Here is a 26,437-nt window from a genome sequence, read left to right on the forward strand (position 1 = left end):
AATGATCTCATAGCCTTGGAAAATGTTAGATGAACAGAGAGAGAAAGAAGTGCACGTATGGGCTTTGAAATATTAGGATAACAAATGGCAACTCAGGACATATACGTGATTTTTAATCATTTTTTAAATACCTAAGCTTTTAAAAAAATTGAATAGAGTCTCGTGTCGTAAAGAATTGCGCACCAAATAAACAGCAAACAATGTGTGCATAACAATGCGGAACATTAGTACTTTATAAAGAAAACCTTGATTAATCTTCAAATAGTTAATTGGTCATCTAATTAAGTAATATTTTATGTCAAAATACATTGTCTTTAAGCCCTGACCTACGTGAAAATTTTAAAATAACTCTGTCCGGTAGAAGTGTTCGTTATTTTACGATCATGAAGGCCGAAACACAAAAGAATCAAGTTAGAAATAAATTCATGTGCGTTTTTTTAGAAATCGGAAATACTTTCGGAAACCGGAAATTACGCAAAATTTGAAAGAAAGAATGGAAATATATATTTTACTTATATGTGAAATGTTGTCTATCTATCTGAAACAAAACTCAAGTTAATGGCTTATGAAAAAGCAGAAGTATAATAAGCTCCCCTTTCGGTTTTTGAATTCGCTGAGAAGTTTATACCGAACTAGAAATTTGATTACTTATATATGGAGTTTCTTCAAACTAGCTTTAACATATTCAAGTTTTCGTGTTTACAGAGAGACAGAGAGACAGAGAGACAGAGAGACAGATAGACAGAGAGACAGAGAGACAGAGAGACAGAGAGACAGAGAGACAGAGAGACAGAGAGACAGAGAGACAGAGAGACAGAGAGACAGAGAGACAGAGAGACAGACAGACAGAGAGACAGAGAGACAGAGAGACAGAGAGACAGAGAGACAGAGAGACAGACAGACAGAGAGACAGAGAGACAGAGAGACATAGAGACAGAGAGACAGAGAGACAGAGAGACAGAGAGACAGACAGATAGACAGACAGACAGACAGACAGACAGACAGACAGACAGACAGACAGACAGACAGACAGACAGACAGACAGACAGACAGACAGACAGACAGACAGACAGACAGACAGACAGACAGACAGACAGACAGACAGACAGACAGACAGACAGACAGACAGACAGACAGACAGACAGACAGACAGACAGACAGACAGACAGACAGACAGACAGACAGACAGACAGACAGACAGACAGACAGACAGACAGACAGACAGACAGACAGACAGACAGACAGACAGACAGACAGACAGACAGACAGACAGACAGACAGACAGACAGACAGACAGACAGACAGACAGACAGACAGACAGACAGACAGACAGACAGACAGACAGACAGACAGACAGACAGACAGACAGACAGACAGACAGACAGACAGACAGACAGACAGACAGACAGACAGACAGACAGACAGACAGACAGACAGACAGACAGACAGACAGACAGACAGACAGACAGACAGACAGACAGACAGACAGACAGACAGACAGACAGACAGACAGACAGACAGACAGACAGGCAGGCAGGCAGGCAGGCAGGCAGGCAGGCAGGCAGGCAGACAGACGGCAAGACGGACGGATGGACGGACGGACGGACAGACGGATGGATGGACAGACAGACAGACACACACACACAAATAAGAACAAAATTGTAAAACTATGTTTTTCCCACTGTGTATAACGTCAAGATTTTAAAAAAAATATTCATTTCAATTTTTTGCAGGATTACAATTTGTCCTCTATACTTCGTATACGGAAAGTAAATAGCTAACAAAAGCATTCGCGCACATATTTATTCTTTATTTTAACAACTTATACTTATCAAATATTAAAATGAACAGTTGGAAGTTGGCTTCTTATGATACTATTTAAAATCTTTACAAAAATTTAGCTCAAAATAATGTAAAAACATTGATCAACACTGGGCCCTACTTACTTTTGTCTCCCGAATTTAAAATGGCAGCATTATAGCGAAGAACTAGTTCACTTCCTTATGTGCTGGTGTCGCAGCGTACTAAACATTGTTAAAATTTTAAACCCTTTCAGTTGTAGCCTTCGCGGAAAAGGGAAATAAATCAAACTAAACTAAAGTGGAAAAAAAAAAAACAGGTAGTCGTCGTTGTTCATGTGATTGAGTACAAACAAGTTTATATTTTATCTACAATATGCGAGTAAACGTGATGTAAAGAGTTCAAATATTATTATTTATTTTATACCATATATTGACCGAAAGTCCATTTCTATTGCGGGGGGGGGGGTATGAACAAGCAATTTTCTAAATACTTCATGCAAATTCTTATCTGTACCAATTAAAAACGGTTTCTCTATTGGGTAGATAGTGACGCATTTTAAATATGTATTTATGACTAATATTGCTCTTTTTACTTTCCGTGTAAGAAGTAGGCCTATAGAGGAAGTTTTGTTATCGAGCAAAAAGATCAAAATCGAGGTTTTCACAAATCTTACACCTCCCGGAGTCGGAAAAACTTAGTTTTGTAATTTTGTCCGAATGAGTTTTTGTGTTTGTGTGTGTGTGTGTGTCTGTGAAATTTCACATATATGAAATATATCAATTTCTATGCCTGCTATCAAATTTTGAATAATTTCCGTGTACCGGAAGTAGTACTTTACGCTATTTCCGATTTCTCAAAAAAAAAACCTCATATAAATTCATGATTTTCTAATATTCCGCACTATTATACTCTCATTGTTTGCTGTTCAATTGATGCGCAATTCTTTTTTAAAAATATCATATTCTATTTTAGTTTTTAAAAAGCTTAAGTAATTAAAAACTGATTAAAATTATTGTTGCCTTCCCCCGTAGTTATAGAAGTATATTTGAGGAAGCTTAAGGAAGATCAGTCCCGCTTTTTACTTTCTCGTATATACGTAGTATAGAGAAAGTATTGTAATCGTGCAAAAAAAAAATCGAGATTTTTACAAATCTCGACGTTTTACACCTCACTGATACGGAAAAACATAATTTTGCAATCTTGTCCGTATGTCTGTGTGTGTGTGTGTGTGTGTGTGTGTGTGTCTGTCTGTGTGTCCGTGTGTAAACACGATAACTTGAGTACCGTTACTGCTAGGTTGATGAAATTTCATATATAAGTATTTTATCAAAATCGTAGATCCGTATCAACTTTTGAGCGATTTCCGATAACCGGAAGTGGTACTTTTTCTACTTTGAATTTTTCAAAAGCCTATAACTTGAGTACTATTTCAGATAGATAAATGAAATTTCACATGTAAGTAAAATATCTAATTCTCTACCTTTTGTTAAATTTTGAGTAATTTCCGTTGACCGGAAGTAGTAATTTACGCTACTTCCGATTCCTCAAAAAACTAGTGTAAATTTTAAAAGTACTAATAATATTGCGCACTATTATGCGCTTTTTTATTTCGCGTTCACTTGGTGTGCAATTAATTTGTCTCGAGATTTTATTCTATTTTTAAAACTTTAAGTATTTAAAATGGATTAAAAATCATGTCTATAGCCCGAGTTCCCATCCCCTGTTATTTTATATAAAAATATTCGAGAAAGTTTAGGGGAGATCACTCCCGGTTTATTTTCTCTTGCGTTGAGATTGGCAGAATGTTTCGCAGTGACTGCAAAAAAAGTGTTGGACTCCTTAACGTGCTGTATGAAAACCTTTTGTGTACGTTAATCACCCTCCCCGTGCGGTAAAACAACACTCCACGGCGACCGCCAGATTTAAAGAGCGCCAACAGGCGCTGTGGGGAGCCACCAGTTACACTCCCAGATGGGCGCCTGCTGCCACCGCTGGTTGGGTTTACACATCAGATGTAGTGGCCCACCGTGTCCTTGGCGTAGAGTGATCTTTTAAATGAATGTATGAGCCATTGTGCCTATAAAGAAGCCCGGGGAGCTCACGCGTCCACTAGGGCGCCAGAAGCCTCTACAGCTGTTTGAAAATTGATGCCCAATGAACAGTGCCCATAGATAGCCGCTAGGAAACTGGGGGTGTCCAATCGTAACCTATTTACAGGGCGCCGGTAACGTCCATGGTTTAATCTAATCACCGAATTTAATAGCCCACCATATCCTTAGTGAAAGGCGCTCTTTAGTAGGAATGTTGGCGACATAATGCTAATGGGGACGTACCGGGTCAGAGGCCCGCTGAAAGGGAAAGGCAGATGCGGTTTGTGCAATTGTACAGTTGATTACCAGATTCTGGTGCTAAGATAGCCGCTTGAAAATTTAATGAATTTTGCCCCCCCCCCCCCCCCCAACCCCAATGTTGGGTCCCAAAATCTTTTGAATAATAAAAAAAATTAAATAACCGTAATAGATTATTTGTATTTTAAAATAAAAACTTCGTTATATCATTTCTCCATAAAACATATCTAGCACAGTGAATAATTGTTGAATTAACATAACATTTGTAAATATTAGTAAAATTTAAAAAAAAAACAAAAAAAAGACGAGTAAATTCTTTACTATCTCAAATAAAATGTACCACAAACTCTCACTTTAATAAATCGGTAGCGATCTCCCATAAACTTTCTCGAATATTCTTTTATAAATAAACCGGGAGTGATCTCCCCTAAACTCAGTAAATCGAGATTTATACTAATCTCGGCGTTTTACACCTCACTGATAGGGAAAAACATAATTTTGCAATCTTGTCCGTATGTCTGTGTGTGTCTCTCTCTCTCTATCTCTCTCTCTGTGTGTGTGTTTGTGTGTAAACACAATAAATTGAGTACCGTTACAGCTAGGTTGATGAAATTTCGTATATAAGTATTTTATCAAAAACGTAGATCCGTTTCAACTTTTGAGCAATTTCCGCTAACCGGAAGTGGTACTTTTTCTACGTTGAATTTTTCAAAAGCCTACAACTTAAGTACTATTTCAGATAGATAAATGAAATTTCACATGAAAGTAAAAAAATTTAATTCTCTAACTTCTGTCAAATTTTGAGTAATTTCCGTTTAGCGGAAGTACTAATTTACGCTATTTCCGATTTATCAAAAAAACGCACGTAAATTTATAAAGTACTAATAATATCCGGCACTATTGTGCACATTTTATTAGGCGTTCACTTAGTGTGTAATTCTTTTTTTTTACGAGATTTCATTCTATTATAAAAAGTTTAAGTAATTAAAAATGGATTACAAATATTGTCTTTGTCCTTATTTGCCATCCCTCGTAGTTGTATATTAGAATATCCGAGAATGTTTGTGTGAGATCACTCCCAGTTTATTTTAGCTAATTAAATAGTGGTAAATTATTTAGAATTTAAAAAAAAAAGCAAATTTAAATTCTTCTTTTCAATGCGTAGACAAAAGTTTTATAAAGCTCTAGAGTTATATAAATGTTTAATTTATTAAAATGATAAGCGGCTTAGTTATAAATATAAATATAATCAATTTAGGAAGGGGGGGGGGGGGGGGTTATGGTCCTTAACGAGCTACTTATAGTGTTTTAAAGAAATATTTTCAGTGTCAGCGTTGGCACTGTCGAATTCACAAATTATGAATTATTGAAAATTAGAAACAACTAAATAGCGGCGTATGTTATGCCGCGGGCCGGCTCGTAAACTTATATTGCACGAGTTCGTAAACGTTTTCTTCAGGTAAATGATGCGGATTACTCAACACACACAGTTTTTTTTTCTCGCTGCCAGTTAATTTTATATTTTAATAGTCCAACAGGAGAGATGAGGAAAATAGACCAACAAGTTTGAATCATTATCTTGTTTTGTACTTTAATTTTTCTTGCTTTATCTGCATTCAGTACTCGAGACCCGAGATCGTCCCTGACAAACTCCCTGTTTAAAATATGACCAGACTGGACACTGGCATCAAGTGACGTCATCCTGGTCTGCCCCTGCTATTTAACAACAAGAACTCGATCACGTGATGCTGACCGCTTGCAGCAGACGATAGCGTGAGCGTGTCACCATCACGTTCAGAGATGTTAAAGTCAGAGACACACTTGAGAAGTTCGTGTACAACTGTAGTGTGACTTAACTGAACGCTGATGTTCAATGTTGTGCGAAAATATCATCAACTTTAGCTTCAGCTACAGTCAGAGATTTAGCTATAGCTGCATATCCCTACCCCCGCAGCCATTACTAAGGAAGTATCACCATGGTTACCATCTGCTTTGACTGCAAGTCAACACAACACTATATCTGTGTGTGTGTCTATTTTTAACAGGCTATATCAAGGGAGATAACCCATCGTTGTTTCTTCTATCTAATTTTGCTAAATGTTGTCCTTCTTGTGTTGTTTTTATTTTGTGTGGAGATATCAGAAATATCGTAACGTACTTCTTCCGTCTTTAAATACCGTAGCCATAGTAATAAGCGTGGGTCAAAATTATAATAACGTCATTCAAACATACTATTGCGACACACGTTTTTCGTTAGTTATTTTAATAGTGATGCATTATTAAATAGCTTAGGAAATTAATTTTTATGTTATTTATTTTTTGTGTGCATACATAGGCCTACAAACAGTTAGACGCTATATGAATGGTTTTAAAATTGAGTTTTAAATCAAAGGGGCTTTGTTTTAGATATAAATAGTATCAAATTAGACAGGTGATAAATGGTCTAGCGGTAGAATCCGCCTTTATAATCTCAAACTCCACGAGTTCGAAACACGGGACCGTCACATCATATATGTGTCTACATCATATGCGTCTTCGTTTTTTTTAAAACGAACGAGAAACAAATAATACAATAAACACCTTTTTTGTTGCAAACTTTTCTGTTTTTTTTCTGTCTTGTAGTCAGTATTCCGTGAAATGTGTTTAGCTTATGTTTGTCTTGTACTCAGTTGTCTGTGAAATATGTTTTGTTTCAGCTAGTTATTTAAGATGTGCACCTCGCTGGTACCTGATCATGTACCAGTAGAGTTCCCATCATGTACCAGTAGAGGTCCAATCATTAACCAGTAGATGTCCTATCATGTAGATGTACAATCATGCACCAGTAGAGGTACAATCATTAGAAGGAGAGGTCCAATTATGTACCACTAAAGGTCTAATAATGCACCAGAAGAGGTCCAATCATTAATCAGTAAAGGTCCAATCATGCACCAGTAGAGGTCCGATAACCGGAAAATATACTATTTCAGATAGAGAATTGAAATTTAACATATAAGTAAAATATTTAATTCTCTGCCTTCTGTAAAATTTTGAGTAATTTCCGTTGAGCGGAAGTATTAATTTAAGCTATTTCTGATTTCTCAAAAAACGCATGTGAATTTATAATGTACTAATAATATCCCGCACTATCATACACAGATTGTTAGGCGTTCACTTGGTGCGCAATTCTTTTTCCTACGAGATTCTATTCTATTTTAAAAGTTTAAGTAATTAAAAAAAGATTAAAATTATCATGTCTATATCGTGATGTGCCATTCCTCATTGTGTTATGTAAGAGTATTCGAGGAAGTTTAGGGGAGATCACTCCCGGTTTATTTTAAAAGGGCCTACCTTTAAAACATACATAGTACCTCCGCTATCAGGGGATAAATTGTCTAGTGGTGAAATGCTAGTTTATTAACTCGTAAGACACGGGTTCGCATACAGGCCCCTAGACCGTCCACTGATAACAAAAAATACATTCAAGAAATCTCCTTAATTATGTCATCCTTTTCTTGGATGTTTTGGTTGGGATGTCCAATGTTTTGGTCTGATGGTGCGATGTTTTGATCTGATGATTCAATGTTTTGATCTGATGGTTCAATGTTTTGATCTGATGGTTCAATGTTTTGATCTGATGGTTCAATGTGTTGATCTGATGGTTTAATGTTTGGATCTGATGGTTTAATGTTTTGATTAGCTAGTTCAATGTTTTGATCTGATGGTTCAATATTTTGATCTGATGGTTCAATGTTTCGATCTGATGGTTCAATATTTTGATCTGATGGTACAATATTTTGATCTGATGGTTCAATGTTTTGATCTGGTGGTTCAATGTTTTGATCTGTTAGTTCAATATTTTGATCTGATGGTTCAATATTTTGATGTGATGGTTTAATGTTTTGATCTGATGGTTCAATGTTTTGATCTGATGGTTCAAGGTTTTGATCTGATGGTTCAATGTTTTGATCTGATGGTTCAATACTTTGATCTGATGGTTCAATGTTTTGGTCTGATGGTTCAATGTTTTGATCTGATGGTTCAATGTTTTGATCTGATGGTTTAATGTTTTGATCTGATGGTTTAATGTTTTGATCTGATGGTTCAATGTTTTGATCTGATGGTTCAATGTTTTGATCTGATGGTTCAATGTTTTGATCTGATGGTTCAATATTTTGATCTGATGGTTTAATGTTTTGATCTGATGGTTCAATATTTTGATCTGATGGTTCAATGTTTTGATCTGATGGTTAAATATTTTGATCTGATGGTTCAATGTTTTGGTCTGATGGTTCAAGGTTTGATCTGATGGTTCACTGTTTCCATCTGATGGTTCAATATTTTGATCTGATGGTTCAATATTTTGATCTGATGGTTCAATGTTTTGATCTGATGGTTTAATGTTTTGATCTGATGGTTTAATGTTTTGATCTGATGGTTCAATGTTTTGATCTGATGGTTCAATGTTTTGACCTGATGGTTTAATGTTTTGATCTGATGGTTCAATGTTTTGATCTGATGGTTCAATATTTTGATCTGATGGTTTAATGTTTTGATCTGATGGTTCAATATTTTGATCTGATGGTTCAATGTTTTGATCTGATGGTTAAATATTTTGATCTGATGGTTCAATATTTTGATCTGATGGTTCAATATTTTGATCTGATGGTTGAATGTTTTGATCTGATGGTTCAATATTTTGATCTGATGGTTGAATGTTTTGATCTGATGGTTCAATATTTTGATCTGATGGTTCAATATTTTGATCTGATGGTTAAATATTTTGATTTGATGGTTCAATGTTTTGATCTGATGGTTCAATGTTTTTATCTGATGGTTCAATATTTTGATCTGATGGTTCAATGTTTCCATCTGATGGTTCAATGTTTTGATCTGATGGTTCAATGTTTTGATCTGATGGTTCAATGTTTTTATCTGATGGTTCAATGTTTTGATGTGATGGTTCAACCCTTTGATCTGATAGTTCAATATTTTGATCTGATGGTTCAATGTTTTGATCTGATGGTTCAATGTTTTAATCTGATGGTTCAATGTTTTGGTCTGATGGTTCAAGGTTTGATCTGATGGTTCAATATTTTGATCTGATGGTTCAATGTTTGATCTGATGGTTCAATGCTTTGATCTGATGGTTCAATGTTTTGATCTGATGGTTAAATATTTTGATCTGATGGTTCAATGTTTTGGTCTGATGGTTCAAGGTTTGATCTGATGGTTCACTGTTTCCATCTGATGGTTCAATATTTTGATCTGATGGTTCAATATTTTGATCTGATGGTTCAATGTTTTGATCTGATGGTTTAATGTTTTGATCTGATGGTTTAATGTTTTGATCTGATGGTTCAATGTTTTGATCTGATGGTTCAATGTTTTGACCTGATGGTTTAATGTTTTGATCTGATGGTTCAATGTTTTGATCTGATGGTTCAATATTTTGATCTGATGGTTTAATGTTTTGATCTGATGGTTCAATATTTTGATCTGATGGTTCAATGTTTTGATCTGATGGTTAAATATTTTGATCTGATGGTTCAATATTTTGATCTGATGGTTCAATATTTTGATCTGATGGTTGAATGTTTTGATCTGATGGTTCAATATTTTGATCTGATGGTTGAATGTTTTGATCTGATGGTTCAATATTTTGATCTGATGGTTCAATATTTTGATCTGATGGTTAAATATTTTGATTTGATGGTTCAATGTTTTGATCTGATGGTTCAATGTTTTTATCTGATGGTTCAATATTTTGATCTGATGGTTCAATGTTTCCATCTGATGGTTCAATGTTTTGATCTGATGGTTCAATGTTTTGATCTGATGGTTCAATGTTTTTATCTGATGGTTCAATGTTTTGATGTGATGGTTCAACCCTTTGATCTGATAGTTCAATATTTTGATCTGATGGTTCAATGTTTTGATCTGATGGTTCAATGTTTTAATCTGATGGTTCAATGTTTTGGTCTGATGGTTCAAGGTTTGATCTGATGGTTCAATATTTTGATCTGATGGTTCAATGTTTGATCTGATGGTTCAATGCTTTGATCTGATGGTTCGATGTGTTGATCTGATGGTTTAATGTTTTGATCTGATGGTTCAATATTTTGATCTGATGGTTCAATATTTTGATCTGATGGTTCAATGTTTTGATCTGATGGTTTAATGTTTTGATCTGATGGTTTAATGTTTTGATCTGATGGTTCAATGTTTTGATCTGATGGTTCAATGTTTTGATCTGATGGTTCAATGTTTTGATCTGATGGTTCAATATTTTGATCTGATGGTTTAATGTTTTGATCTGATGGTTCAATATTTTGATCTGATGGTTCAATGTTTTGATCTGATGGTTAAATATTTTGATCTGATGGTTCAATGTTTTGGTCTGATGGTTCAAGGTTTGATCTGATGGTTCACTGTTTCCATCTGATGGTTCAATATTTTGATCTGATGGTTCAATATTTTGATCTGATGGTTCAATGTTTTGATCTGATGGTTTAATGTTTTGATCTGATGGTTTAATGTTTTGATCTGATGGTTCAATGTTTTGATCTGATGGTTCAATGTTTTGACCTGATGGTTTAATGTTTTGATCTGATGGTTCAATGTTTTGATCTGATGGTTCAATATTTTGATCTGATGGTTTAATGTTTTGATCTGATGGTTCAATATTTTGATCTGATGGTTCAATGTTTTGATCTGATGGTTAAATATTTTGATCTGATGGTTCAATATTTTGATCTGATGGTTCAATATTTTGATCTGATGGTTGAATGTTTTGATCTGATGGTTCAATATTTTGATCTGATGGTTGAATGTTTTGATCTGATGGTTCAATATTTTGATCTGATGGTTCAATATTTTGATCTGATGGTTAAATATTTTGATTTGATGGTTCAATGTTTTGGTCTGATGGTTCAATGTTTTGACCTGATGGTTCAATATTTTGATCTGATGGTTCAATGTTTTGGTCTGATGGTTCAATGTTTTGGTCTGATGGTTCAATGTTTTGGTCTGATGGTTCAATGTTTTGACCTGATGGTTCAATGTTTTGGTCTGATGGTTCAATGTTTTGGTCTGATGGTTCAATGTTTCCATCTGATGGTTCAATGTTTCCATCTGATGGTTCAATGTTTTCATCTGATGGTTCAATGTTTTCATCTGATGGTTCAATGTTTTGATCTGATGGTTCAATGTTTTGATCTGATGGTTCAATGTTTTGATTTGATGGTTCAAGGTTTTGATCTGATGTTTGAACGCTATCATCACTGTAATACAAAATACCAGCTTCAAGATCTGTTCCAGTCCCTTGTACAAGGTGCAGATATTGCACTGATGGTCTGATGGTTCAATGTTTTGGTCTGATGGTTCAATGTTTCCATCTGATGGTTCAATGTTTCCATCTGATGGTTCAATGTTTTCATCTGATGGTTCAATGTTTCCATCTGATGGTTCAATGTTTCCATCTGATGGTTCAATGTTTTCATCTGATGGTTCAATGTTTTCATCTGATGGTTCAATGTTTTGATCTGATGGTTCAATGTTTTGATTTGATGGTTCAAGGTTTTGATCTGATGTTTGAACGCTATCATCACTGTAATACAAAATACCAGCTTCAAGATCTGTTCCAGTCCCTTGTACAAGGTGCAGATATTGCAACGCCCACACTTTATATTTTCTTGATTTGTATAACAACTTTCTTTCTTTCGCTCAGCAGTACCTGTCTTGTAAGTTCTGCTTCTACATCTAGACGCAAACTACGCCAACCACTGAACAAGCAGTGGTGTACGTCTGCACATGTGGTCAGTGGTGGTAAACAGATGGTGGTAAACAGATGGTGGTAAACAGATGGTGGTAAACAAAGGGTGGTAAACAGATGGTGGTAAACAGATGGTGGTAAACAGATGGTGGTAAACAGATGGTGGTAAACAGATGGTGGTAAACAGATGGTGGTAAACAGATGGTGGTAAACAGATGGTGGTAAACAGATGGTGGTAAACAGATGGTGGTAAACAGATGGTGGTAAACAGATGGTGGTAAACAGATGGTGGTAAACAGATGGTGGTAAACAGATGGTGGTAAACAGATGGTGGTAAACAGATGGTGGTAAACAGATGGTGGTAAACAGATGGTGGTAAACAGATGGTGGTAAACAGATGGTGGTAAACAGATGGTGGTAAACAGATGGTGGTAAACAGATGGTGGTAAACAGATGGTGGTAAACAGATGGTGGTAAACAGATGGTGGTAAACAGATGGTGGTAAACAGATGGTGGTAAACAGATGGTGGTAAACAGATGGTGGTAAACAGATGGTGGTAAACAGATGGTGGTAAACAGATGGTGGTAAACAGATGGTGGTAAACAGATGGTGGTAAACAGATGGTGGTAAACAGATGGTTAACTCGACGTCCTCTAACAAAGTAACAGGCAATCGGGGGGGGGGGGGTATTTTACCACACATTTTGCACTACTTATATTTACTGATGGTTTCAATACATAATATGATCCATGCTTTTGTTTATAGTTTTTTTAAGTAGTTGCATCAGCTGCGTCAAGTAGTAATGTGTGTTGCGACAGTTTCTAGTTCAAGTCACGCAAATCCAATGTCGCACAGAGTGATGTGGTCGAGTGTTAGAGTACACGAGTAAGCTGGGCACTCGGTTCAAATCTAGGTTGGTAGAGGCGGCTTGTATAGCACTAACCACTGAATCCCTTCATGTGCCGAGGATATAGAATCAAATCTAGTCTGGTAGAGGCGGCTTGTATAGAGCTAACCAAACAATTTCTTCATGTGCCGAGGTTATAGAAACAGATGAACTCTACTTTATCTGCGTTTAGGATTTAAGATACGATACAAAATGTATTTTAATTTGACTTGTACAAACGTTAAGTTGAAAAGAATCTAATTCAGAAGCAATGTTTAGATTCTTTCATAAAAGTTTTATTTTTAAAACATGTAAAGTTAAATTGAAGTAAAAATAAACATTTCATAAACATTTATCCAGGAAATCATCTTCTTAAAACGGAAGACCAATGCATGTCAACATTTTGATATTTACAACAATGTGGTGGGGTGGATAGAGCACACGGATGATAACCTGAAAGTCTCGGGTTCGGATCCCTGGCTGGAGTCTCTAAGACGTCCATGAGTCAACCCAGCCACTATGAGTACCTGACTTACGTTAAGGAAAGTAAAAGTGACTAAGTATAATGCTGACCACACTATTCCTTTATATGCCGTGATCACAAAACATAAACGATAATTCCAATACAAACTGGTCTATTAAAGAACACTGGTACATTTGTTTAGGTAGATTTGTTACCCGAGCCCTACCCATAAAGCTGTACACACCGTGAACCCTACCTATAAAGCTGTACACACCGTGAACCCTACCCATAAAGCTGTAGACACCGTGAACCCTACCTATAAAGCTGTACACACCGTGAACCCTACCCATAAAGCTGTAGACACCGTGAACCCTACCTATAAAGCTGTACACACCGTGAACCCTACCCATAAAGCTGTAGACACCGTGAACCCTACCTATAAAGCTGTACACACCGTGTTAACTATAGGCCAGACCCAACTTCAGGTCTAATCCTCCACAAAGCCAATGTTCGTGTTAAATCTATTGATACAAGACAAAATTTATACCATCACAGCCCTGTGCTGATCATGGGACTATCCTGGACAAATGCAATGTTCGTGTTAAATCTAGTAACACAACACCAAAAGTATACCATCACAGTCCTGTGCTGCTCATGGGACTTGTTTAGGACACACAAAAAAATAAGCACAAAAATATGCTTTCTTGTAACGATGTGGCAAAAGAGTAGACCTACTTGTGACGATTTATTATACAGAAATATGCGTTCATGATTTGATAAAAACACGCGATACAGTACGTAAAACCATAACTTATTCTAGCTACACCGTGGAAAAAATTCTATTGACACCGGACAAATTGTGTATAATAAAATCCAGCTAGGAAACGTTTGGCGGAGTTTTCAATTAAAAAAAGGCAAGTAATGGGTAATTGACAAGCTGTAAGTACATTTAGCAACACACTGTTTCTTCTTCTTCTTCTTCGTTCTTAATTTTTAGTGTTGGAAGGGATCGAGCTTTATCTGCCAGCGGGTTGAACTCGAGACGTTTTACGAATTTATCAACCATGAGCTTTTGCCGACTCGACCACGCCTCCAACACAATTAAGCGTTACGTGTCAACTGGTTATGCGCCATTGAGGCCATTGACTCCGATTTCAGTCTGCTTTACTTTTTCGATTTGCTTCCATAGCCTTTGGTCAACCAAGAACAAACTACAAAGCAGCAGTTGTCTCTCATAGAAGAGTTGCTGTAGCTAACGAGCCTCATCTGCCCGAGGGTTTGAACTCGAGACTTTTCGGTTTAGCAACCATGAGCTTTACCGACTCGACCACGCCGACCCCTAACACATTGTTTAACATAATGTTTTTGCAATAGCTATTATAATTGTTTTCAACTTGTATATGTTTATAGAGCTTATATCAGGCGGCCCCTTTATTCAAACATTTTTATTATGGTTAGGCTTCGGTATTGGTTATTTACCACAGTGGTGTTAAGTGTATACATTTAAAGTTTTCTGTCTGAACAAATATATTGAAATTGTCATCTTTCTGGAAACAATAGGGTTTTAGCATGTTACTTTTTAAGTCAGGCAATTTTCCAAAATAGACGACATAATAAGCTAAATAACAATCCATCCAAGGGACGTTATTGCTTATCCAAATTAATTCTAAAATATAAATTCTGTCATCGTATATCAAGTAGACAATGACAGTATAAATTATGGATATTATCAGTGAACACATTGTGACATAGCTCTCTTTAGAAACAATGTTTCTAGATATTTTTCTTCTTGAATGGTGTAACATTTTGATAATGGAGTGTAAGTTGTACCAAGATTGTCTCAATTGTGTGGTTTTTGTGCGGGTTGGTGCGGGTTTGAGAGTTGTATGGCCTGGTAAGAGTTGGATAATTGTGTGGGTTGTTGTGGCAAATGTTTGGTAGGTCTGTGTGTTGGTATGGCTATTTTAAAGTTGTGTCTTTTTGAGTGTGTTGTCAGTATTTTAGTGGGAGCAGACATCAACACACGTGTCAGTGTTAGTGTCAGCGTAGTGTTAGTGTGACTTCATCTCTAGCAGAGTATCGTTGCAATCTACACACGTGTCATTGTCAGTGTGACACCATCTCTAGTAGAGTATCGTTGCCATCTACACACGTGTCATTGTCAGTGTGACACCATCTCTAGCACAGTGTCGCTATCGTCTCTGTCCTGCACGTTCTTTAGCTGCTGCTGACTGCCTTGTGATGCCTGGGCATTGTGCCCTCTGTGGACGTCCCTACTCTGCAGCGTCTGGGCATTATGCCCCCTGTGTACATCACCGTCAGAGGCATCGCTCTCGCTGTGCCCGCTCTCGTGCCCGGGGGTGCCGTCTGAGGAATCAGGGGCGTTAACTCTGCTGAAGTTACTGCTTGGGTTGGACCTCATGGACACCAGGTCTGGGGGTCGGTAGGGGAGGGGAGGGGGGCAGTCAGACAATGACGTCAGATCTGGGGGTCTGTAGGGGAGGGGAGGGGGCGAGTCGGATAATGACGTCATCAGGAAGTCTTGTTGGTAGGTATCCTGGTCGACATGCGTGGGGTCGTGGGGACGGAATCGGGGACTCGGTTCCGTTTTCCGCGGGGGGAGAGGGGGTGGGTGGGCGGTGAGGGGTTCCAGGTAGTCGTTGTTGTAGTCGATGTTGTTGTTGTTGTTGTTGCCGTAGTCGTTGTTCTCTGCCGCGGCCGAGCTGAGGCTGAACAAGACGCGGGAGGATTGGTTGAAAGGTTCCGAGATGCTGATCTCGTCTTCCGTCCACTCGCCCGAGTCGTCGTCGCTCGTCACGCTTGAGTGACTCCCGGGGTGGGGGCGGGGCAGGTTGTCCCCGTCCGCCGCGGGTTTGGGTCGGGGCGGAATGCGAGGGGGCGGCAGGCCCGGTGGAGTTTTAGTGGTGGAGCGAGAACGGTGGAGTCTGTATCTGTGGGCGCCACGTTTAGACAGGTAAAGGCCGTACAGGGCTTTGTTATGTCGACACACGAAGATACAAATGGCGATGATGAAGGGGGCCAAGATTAACAGAACTGAGCCTATTATGACGTAACTTAATGTGGTCAACGTGTTGGCTTCCACCCACCCGTCCTGTGTGCCCTCGACCCGATCCACAATTTTAAAAATCCTTTTTAATCTGTAACAGTTGGTCACGTGATTCGCGTAACATTCGCAGGTCATGGCGAGTTTTTTCAGAGTTGCCCCGCCTGGGATGTTGAGAGTCACAGAGTTCGTAAAATCCCCAACTGTGTAGGTGTAGTTAGGGCCCGTACACGACAGGTTGGTGTAGGATACAAAGGGGTGACCGCCCGCCACGGTACACTGCGCGGTCAAATTTTCACCTTTCGTGACGTAGCTTCCGGTGACGCGCGCGCCGTTGATGTATGTTTCAGGTGCGACACCCGGTGGCCAGTTTAAGTCCAGCACCTTGGTGCCGCGGATGACGTTCTCCCCGAGGGCCGAGTCGCTGTACCTGACGGAGCAGGTGGCTGATTTCCCGGCGTAGGTTGTGTCGACTAGCAGCGAGAAATTCGCAGTGACCTCCAACAGTTTACGATTCTCGTCCAAAGTTCTGCTCATTCTCTGGCTCGGAGTTTCTACTCCGTCTACGATGAGTTCGAAAACAGTAGCCGCACTGTTTACCAAATTCGCCTTACATGTAAGTGTAATCGGGGTGAGATTACCAGGGCAGATATTACCTATCAGTGGTTGTTCTATGGTTACCTGCGGTATGCGCGTAACATAAACTTTACGGGTAAATATTACAGCTGTGTCGTTAACATTCTTAGCAGCGTAGCCTGGTACGACCTTGAACTTGAAGGAGTGCTCACCGATCACCCGGGGTCGGATAATCTGCTGACAATATGCGTTCAATAATCCATTACCGCGTCTTGTTTTGCAACTCATCTCTCCATCACCAACATAATTCTCGGCGACCGTTTCTTCATAAAAGCATGTAACATTTGGGTAGACGTTTGTAATGTTACACCATAATAAAAGATTTCCATCATCAAGGGATGTAACATCGCATCGTGTGTTATCTCCCTTTTTATACACAGCCATTCGGCAGGACAAAAACACGTGGGAGTTATCTCTCAAGTCCCACAGCTCACATTCAAATATGGCGTCGTTCATCTCCCGAGTGACATTAAGTGTTCTCAGAGTGCTGTTGTAGTTTAGGGTGTCGATGTTGTTGCTGGCCGAATAGGTTTTTTTGTCATTGGTTTCACACGTCTTCACATCAGCTTTACATGTCGTGATGGTAAAATCTTGATTGTTTGTTTTTACTTTCCATCGAATGAAACTAATCGAGGAGTAAAAATAAAATCATTAAATATAAATACAAATGTAACGCTTAGATCACGTACTATAATGTAGGTGCAGGTCTAACTATTTACATCAAGTGATTGATTACTCGGTCGGCATGTATGTCATATGTATTTATTGCATATTTGGGTACAGTTACAAAGAAGGGTTATACTTATTATAAACATTAGATTTATCACTCTAGCTTATAATGAAGGACTGATATACCAACTTAGACGACTACCAACAGCCTACTTTCAGAATACTTTGTTTTACACTAAATACAACCAACATCCTACCTTTCAGAAAACTTTAAATACAACCAACATCCTACCTTTCAGAAAACTTTAAATACAACCAACATCCTACCTTTCAGAAAACTTTAAATACAACCCACATGACTTAAATGAAAACATCCCAAGGAGAGTAAAAAGAAGCATGTTTGCAGACGACCTTTCACTAATCAGCACAGAGGAATATATTGGTACCTCAAAATTTCGTCTTCAAGAAACACTTGACAAGCTCGGCAAATGGACCAAAAACTGGGGCTTATCCATCAATACCAAGAAAACAACTTATTCAATCTTCACCTTATCAACTAAACATCAAAAAATGAAACTTACCCTAGAAAACCAAGAGCTAGAAAAAAATGACCACCCCAAATACCTAGGAGTCACTTTTGACACTCGACTTACCTGGAGAAAACAAATAGAAAACACACAAAGTAATGGGATCAAAAGACTTAATCTAATGAGGAAACTGGCAGGAACAGACTGGGGAGCAAATCACCACATCCTGAAAAAAACCTACACCAGCTATGTGAGACCTACGTTAGAATATGGTGCTTCGGCTTGGGGCTCAGCAGCAAAAACAAATATTAGCAAAATTGACAAAGTTCAGAACATTGGTTTGAGAATAATGACAGGAGCCATGAAAACAACACCCATAAAAGCTATGGAGGAAATAGCCGCTCTTAGCTCAATAGAAGAAAGAAGAGAATAAAAAATCCTCACTCAATACACAAAGCTAGAGGCACTGGAAAACCATAACCTAAAAAAAAACTCCAGAAACCCAGTCCATCAACCAGACTACAAAGAACAAGTTTCATCAAAGAAGCAAAGAATCTGAAAAAGAAATATGAAATCGAAAATATCATTCCTGAAGCAATAAAAACTCAAAACCTCTCCCCGCCTTGGATCTCCACTGTCACTTAACCATTATTGACTCAATAGACACCATAGGAAAAAAATCTGACTATGATCTAGAAGAACTTAAGAAAATAACAAATAAACACATTAAGGATCAGTACCCCAGCAATACCTGGATTAGAGTTTTCACAGATGGCTCAGCTGAAGATGCCACAAAAAATGGCGGGGCTGGCATCCTTATTGAATGGCCAAGCGGAGAAAGCCTGGAAAAGGCAATAGCCACAGGCAGCCTATCCGACAATTTTAGGGCAGAAAAAGAAGCTTTAGAACACGCAGCAAACCTCCTGTCAGAACACCCTGAATCACCGAATAGTCAGATTGTATTTCTTACAGATGCCAAATCAGTCCTGCAATCCCTACAAAATCCAGAGTCCTATATTCAAACACGTATGACAGCACTAGAGAGGCTAAAAAATACCTGCAGCAGAATTGTGCTGCAGTGGATCCCGGGCCACTGCCAGATCCAGGGTAACGAGATCGCAGACCAGCTGGCAAAAATTGGGGGAAAGAAACCACAACCGGAAATTTCGCTACACCCAAAAGAAATAAAAAGAATTATAAAAAAAAAACCGCAAATGTGGTCTGTCACACACCCTCACTACATTAAAGACGACGGCTATTATAATTTAACACGAAAACAACAATACATTATCTTTCGACTTAGAACAGGCCACAACAGACTAAATCAACACATGCACAGAAAACTGAAGGTTGGGTGTAGCGGGATGTGCCCTTGTGGCAAGGCCCCGGAAAACACGGAGCACGTACTCCAGGAATGCACTTTGTATAGCCAGGCACGAGACAGACACTGGCCCCAGCCCACCCCACTCAGGGAAAAATTATATGGGGCACCTGACAAACTGGAGACCACAGTCCGGTTTGTCCACGAAGTTGGACTTGTTGTCTGAATCCTCCACCATATACAAAATTAAGAACGAAGAAGAAGAAAGAACCCACAGCCTACCTTTCAGGAACACCTGCTTTCCTCAGCGAGCCTACACAATTCAGCGTGTAAGGTTGTCCTTCCTCCGCTACTGGGCAGATTGTCTGCCCCCGACACACACAGATGTGGTGGAGGATCTTTAGGAGGACAAGGACAATAACTCGTGTGTTCATTGTGGGCAAGCAATTACTGTAGCAACCAGAGTTCACGTTCCTGAGTTGTTCTTTAGCAACCAGAGTTCACGTTCCTGAGTTGTTTTTTAGCAACCAGAGTTCACGTTCCTGAGTTGTTCTTTAGCAACCAGAGTTCACGTTCCTGAGTTGTTCTTTAGCAACCAGAGTTCACGTTCCTGAGTTGTTCTTTAGCAACCAGAGTTCACGTTCCTGAGTTGTTCTTTAGCAACCAGAGTTCACGTTCCTGAGTTGTTCTTTAGCAACCAGAGTTCACGCTCCTGAGTTGTTCTTTAGCAACCAGAGTTCACGTTCCTGAGTTGTTCTTTAGCAACCAGAGTTCACGTTCCTGGGTTGTTCTTTAGCAACCAGAGTTCACGTTCCTGAGTTGTTCTTTAGCAACCAGAGTTCACGTTCCTGAGTTGTTCTTTAGCAACCAGAGTTCACGTTCCTGAGTTCAGTGACTGATCTGAAAAGTCGAAGATTAAAATATTTTGTACTTTAAGACCTGACGCAAGTGAATTAAGGAGGTGATAACTAGCGTAGATCGCCCTTGTGTTAGCTAGGCATACAAATTCGACAGTCGAGTGTTACCTAAGGTCAGTCATTACACCTAGCACAAATGTGTATTTATGTATTCAACACAGACTGCAGAGAAAGACTTTGGATACACCGTCAATTCGTATGCCGTGACAATGGAAACACACTGACTCTACTTCGCCTATTTTTTCTTATCTACATCTTAAAACGTGTATCTTTTACGTTTATCAACTATTCTAATTAGTAATCAGTTTCGTATAATTAAGTCACTAAAAATATAATTAGGCTTCTGAGATTTAAAACATCAGATGAACAATCTGATTGTGAAAATTCAATGTAATCGTTGGATATAAATTTCGTGGATTTAAGCCTGTAGGACATCTATGAGTTCACCCAGCTATGATGGGTACTTGACTTGAGTTGGGTAAATTGTATGTCATCAAAAAAACAATAAACAATAAAAAACAATAAACAAAAACAAAACGCCTAATCTGCTCATATGATCGCTAGTACTGAAAGGTGATATTTTGTACTTTCAAAATTAGAAAAACCTGATTTTAAAAATAGCTTTATGTTGAAATAATTTTCACATCGATATTAAAAATTAGTTTTTTTTAAATTAGTACATAGGAAACTAGAAGTTAATTACCATAGACCTATTCTCTTAACTGCAGTAAAGATGTCATCTTCGAGTTGACGTCTTGTACTCCATTTCTTCAACCAGATTGTAAAGGGTTAACACACAGGATTGTTGTTAACCAGATTGTATATGGTTAACTCAATACCTTCAACCAGCTTGTGAAGGGTTAACACATTATTTTTGAGGATTGTCTGCGGAAGTCAGCAGAAAGCTAAAATTAGAACAACCAATGTTTATGAAATCAGCTGGCTATTACCAGATCGAAGGGTTCAGGGTTCAAGGTTCAGACGAAAGGATGAAGGAAACGAATCTCTACGTGCAGGAAGTGAAGTCAATGTGGACTGGGTGACTCATCATTTCAACTTGATATTGGGGCGTTTAAAACTTGGTTGAGTGTTTGGTTGTTTGCTGTTGGTTGGTTGACGTTAGGTGTGGGTGGCGGTACGGTGGGGTAAAGAATGGTTGGTGTGGGGTATGGTGGGTGTGGGGTATGGTGGGTGTGGGGTATGGTGGGTGTGGGGTATGGTGGGTGTGGGGTATGGTGGGTGTGGGGTATGGTGGGTGTGGGGTATGGTGGGTGTGGGGTATGGTGGGTGTGGGGTATGGTGGGTGTGGGGTATGGTAGGGGTGAGGTATGGTGTGGGGTGAGGTGGGTGGGGATGAGGTATGGTGGGATGTGATGTATGGTAGGGGTGAGGTATGGTGTGGGGTGAGGTGGGTGGGATGTGTAAAAAATGCATATGCTTTATGTGACGTACATTCATTTGGTACAAGAATGTATTTCAAATTTAAGAAATATTTGACACGGAAAAGAAACAAATAGGCCTATATTAAACAAATAATGTAGTTATTTCGCTTTAAGTAGGCCTATATGCAAATAAAAAAACAAAGCGAATAAACGACGAACTATTTATTTTTTATGACTAAACATTAAACATAAATAAACTGGGAATGATCTCCCCTAAACTTTCTTGAATATTCGTATATAGCACTACTGGGAAAGACAACTAGGGATAAAGGCATGATTTTAATCCATTTTTAATTGCTTCCGAAGTCCCATTTCTGTTTATCGGAAATCGCTGAAAAGTTGATACAGAACTACACATTTGATATACTACTTTTATATGAAATTTCATCAACCTATGTATGACGGTACTCAAGTTTTCGTGTTTACAAACACACACACACACACACACACACACACACACACATACACACACGGACAGAATTGCAAAACGCAGCATTTCTGACTCGATTACGCATACAACGCCGAAATTTTGATAAATATGGATTTAGAATTTTCGCCCGATTAAAATAACACCCCTATACTCCGTGTGTGATGAAGTACTGATTTGTAAAACGGTGAAAACTGTCAAATTTTCATGTGATTTTTGTGCACGATTACATATATATTATATATATATATATATATATATATATATATATATATATATATATATATATATATATATATATATATACTCTGTATACGTGAAAGTAAACATTCCCAGGCACTGAATATATAAATTCACATTAATTGCATATTTTAATCATATACAATATAGATTTGAAGACTGCATCAAACTAAATCAAAATGGCATAGATAATTTGAGCATCTAAGTATTGTGTGATAAGTAAAATATGGCGGTCATTTGATGAAATGAAGGATGTGCAGCATTTTCAAAACCGTATCTTTTAAGATAGAGAATTCTGCTCAAAACATCGCCACATTTGACTTCTAAAGTCTAAAGTGGATTTTTATTTCAACCCCACAATATTGAATTTATAGTGGCTTAAGCTTGCCGTTTCAATGCTACATTTGTGGCTAACAGTTCTCGATAGTTCTCGAAGTGGGGAAGGGGGTGGGGGGGGGGGGGGGGGTTCGTGTCGATAGTAAGTGGTTAATTATTTGAACAAACTTTGTGTTTATAAGTCTGTGGTAATTGCGCTTGATGAGAAAAGTCATTAGCGGAAACTAATTAATGAGAAAAACACATTTGTTGAGGTCAACAACCAAGGTTGAAGTCAAGTGGGGCACAAGTTTCTTTTCTCGAAATTTTCAGACCTGAACATTTTTATATTAAATTTTCTCGAAACTTTCAGATCTGAACATTTGTATATTAACTTTTTCTAATTCTTATTAAAACTTTAAAAAAAATTCTGACAGTTATAAGCAAAAGTTAGTGATGGGGAGGTGTAAGTTTTAGGTGGGGTATCACAGGACTGATTAAAATTAGTTTAAAATGCAGAATTAAACCTTGTGTGTTTTAAAGATAACTTTACAATAACGTACTTTATCAAAAAAGGTGGAGACTTCAACGTTTTCTAAAAAAATTTATTGTGGTTTTGTGTGTACATCTTGTATTTTATATATTAGATGTTATTGTTTAAAAAAAAAGAAGAAAAAAACCCATTAGATTAATTAATAATTTACAATACAAAATTAAAAATCGTTGACCATAATTTATTGCTGGAAGGATTGGTAGGTTAATTAATGCCACGCTCTTAAAGTGTTAACTATAATCTACTACTGGAAGGATGGGTAACTTAATTAGTGCTACACTCTAAAAGGGTTGACCATAATCTATTGGTGGAAGAGTTAGTGCCCATCATTTGATGGAGCTGGTATACAACAATATAATTGTTGGAAGATTTTGTTTCAGATAATGACTGCAGGTGCTTGCATTATATTCTTCAGCCTGTAACTAGTGAGTACAGTAACTAGTGAGTACAGTAACTAGTGAGTACAGTAACTAGTGAGTACAGTAACTAGTGAGTACAGTAACTAGTGAGTACAGTAACTAGTGAGTACAGTAACTAGTGAGTATAGTAACTAGTGAGTACAGTAACTAGTGAGTACAGTAACTAGTGAGTACAGTAACTAGTGAGTACAGAAACTAGTGAGTAGAGTAAGTGGTGAGTACAGTAACTGTTGAGTACAGTAACTAGAGAGTACAGTAACTAGTGAGTACAGTAACTAGTGAGTACAGTAACTAGTGAGTACAGTAACTAGTGAGTACAGTAACTGGTGAGTACTGTAACTAGTGAGTATGGTAACTAGTGAATACAGTAACTAGTGAGTACAGTAACTGGTGAGTACAGTAACTAGTGAGTACAGTAACTAGTGAGTACAGTAACTAGTGAGTACAGTAACTAGTGAGTATAGTAACTAGTGAGTACAGTAACTGGTGAGTACAGTAACTAGTGAGTACAGTAACTAGTGAGTACAGTAACTAGCGAGTACAGTAACTAGTGAGTACAGTAACTAGTGAGTACAGTAACTAGTGAGTACAGTAACTAGTGAGTACAGTAACTAGTGAGTACAGTAACTAGTGAGTACAGTAACTAGTGAGTACTGTAACTAGTGAGTACAGTAACTAGTGAGTACAGTAACTGGTGAGTACAGTAACTAATGAGTACAGTAACTAGTGAGTAGAGTAAGTGGTGAGTACAGTAACTGTTGAGTACAGTAACTAGAGAGTACAGTAACTAGTGAGTACAGTAACTAGTGAGTACAGTAACTAGTGAGTACAGTAACTAGTGAATACAGTAACTAGTGAGTACAGTAACTAGTGAGTACACTAACTAGTGAGTACAGCAACTAGTGAGTACAGTAACTAGTGAGTACAGTAACTAGTGAGTACAGAATCTAGTGAGTACAGTAATCAGTGAGTACAGAATCTAGTGAGTACAGTAATCAGTGAGTACAGTAACTAGTGAGTACGGTAACTAGTGAGTACACTAACTAGTGAGTACAGTAACTGGTGAGTACAGTAACTAGTGAGTACAGTAACTGGTGAGTACAGTAACTGGTGAGTACAGTAACTAGTGAGTACAGTAACTAGTGAGTACAGTAACTAGTGAGTACAGTAACTAGTGAGTACAGTAACTAGTGAGTACAGTAACTAGTGAGTACAGTAACTAGTGAGTACAGTAACTAGTGAGTACAGTAACTAGTGAGTACAGTAACTAGTGAGTACAGTAACTAGTGAGTACAGTAACTAGTGAGTACAGAATCTAGTGAGTACAGTAATCAGTGAGTACAGTAACTAGTGAGTACAGTAACTGGTGAGTACAGTAACTAGTGAGTACAGTATATGCCTACTCAAAGCGAAATAACTACATTATTTGTTTAATACAGGCCTATTTGATCTTTTCCGTGTCTAATATTTCTTAATTTCGAAACACATTTTTGTACCAAATGAATGTACGTCACATAAAGCATATGTATTGTGCACGTGCTTGACCTCAGTGTGAGAGCCGTCTGCTCATTAGGACACACTTTGCACGTGAAGTGTGAGCACTGAGTGAAACATGAGTACAGGAACAAATTGACAGGAGACTGGGAATGGAATGGCCGTTAGGAAATCTGCATAATGAATTAGGGTCAAGAAAAGTGGGAATGGAAGGGTGGTTTTAAGAAAAGTGGGAATAGAATGGTGGTAAAACAACTTGGTAGTATTGTAAAATAGACCAGAATTTTATAGTAAATACAATTTTTACTGGCAAATAGAATGTTTTCTTATAATTTTTATATTACACTGAGCTAATTGCTATGTTTATTATATGGAGCTGGCTACACATCATTTATGGCATATATACATACACATATATACATTTAAATGATGTGTTTATGACATGTATGTCATATATAAATAAAACTTATATTACATGTACACAACATTATTTCCGATTTACGCCATACAAATGTCACACATACACACATATTACCACCTGGTGTAGACATACATAACCAACATAACACCTCGCATAACACCCACACTCTTTAAAATGACCATACTAAAATTCCTTCTCATTTAAAAAAAGATTAAAATTAGAAGATCTAATCATCAACTGTTTGCTAGAACTAATACAACATGACATGTCGTATATTGTAAGCTGGAACTAATACAACAAACCATGTGGTATATTGTTGGCTAGAACTAATACAACAAACTATGTGGTATATTGTTGGCTAGAACTAATACAACAAGCTATGTCGTAGGCTACATTCTTTATACAGAAATCTTGTCCAGTGTGTACATTGATATACTTTTCTATATTTTTAGATCTGCTTGAAAGTATATTTTAAAGATGTCTAATTTTTAAATTAAGAATTAGTGTGTTTTATAGATACTAGATCTAGTTTAAACTCAAATCTTGTGAACTTTAAATACTTTATAATTAATTATTTAATAATAACTGTAGATAATAAATAATTTCTCAACAAGTAGGCCCCTATTTTAAACTATTTGGTAACAACATTTTTTAAATCATAATTCTAACTTTTTTAAACACACACATTTTGTTACGTGTAAAGTCAAGATTGTGTTATCTCACACCTGTAATAACTCG

At 37.8% G+C, this 26,437-nt stretch overlaps 1 protein-coding gene across 1 annotated transcript; it reads right to left on the reverse strand.

Annotated features, from left to right (window-relative positions):
- Nucleotides 1-15,341: 15,341 nt before the first annotated feature.
- Nucleotides 15,342-21,147, reverse strand: LOC131951492 (uncharacterized). The gene is made up of 3 exons (XM_059313900.1): nt 21,092-21,147; nt 19,754-20,371; nt 15,342-17,579 (listed from the first exon to the last, which is right to left on the reverse strand). The coding sequence occupies exons 2-3, from the start codon at nt 19,903-19,905 to the stop codon at nt 15,416-15,418; spliced, it is 2,316 nt and encodes a 771-aa protein (XP_059169883.1). The 5' UTR covers nt 19,906-20,371; nt 21,092-21,147; the 3' UTR covers nt 15,342-15,415.
- Between the last annotated feature and the right edge of the window lie 5,290 nt (nt 21,148-26,437).

The sequence above is a fragment of the Physella acuta genome, unplaced genomic scaffold (genome assembly GCF_028476545.2).
Source record: "Physella acuta isolate Inbredline_101_S28 unplaced genomic scaffold, ASM2847654v3 ptg000065l, whole genome shotgun sequence".
Taxonomy (NCBI): domain Eukaryota; kingdom Metazoa; phylum Mollusca; class Gastropoda; family Physidae; genus Physella; species Physella acuta.

Excerpts from the sequence above, each read along its gene's own strand:
- LOC131951492 (XM_059313900.1), bottom strand. The coding sequence starts at position 19,905 with ATGAACACACGAGTTATTGTCCTTGTCCTCCTAAAGATCCTCCACCAC. Across the intron at positions 17,580-19,753 it reads AAAGCAGGTGTTCCTGAAAG|TTTCATTCGATGGAAAGTAA; the intron begins GTAGGCTGTGGG and ends CTCCTCGATTAG.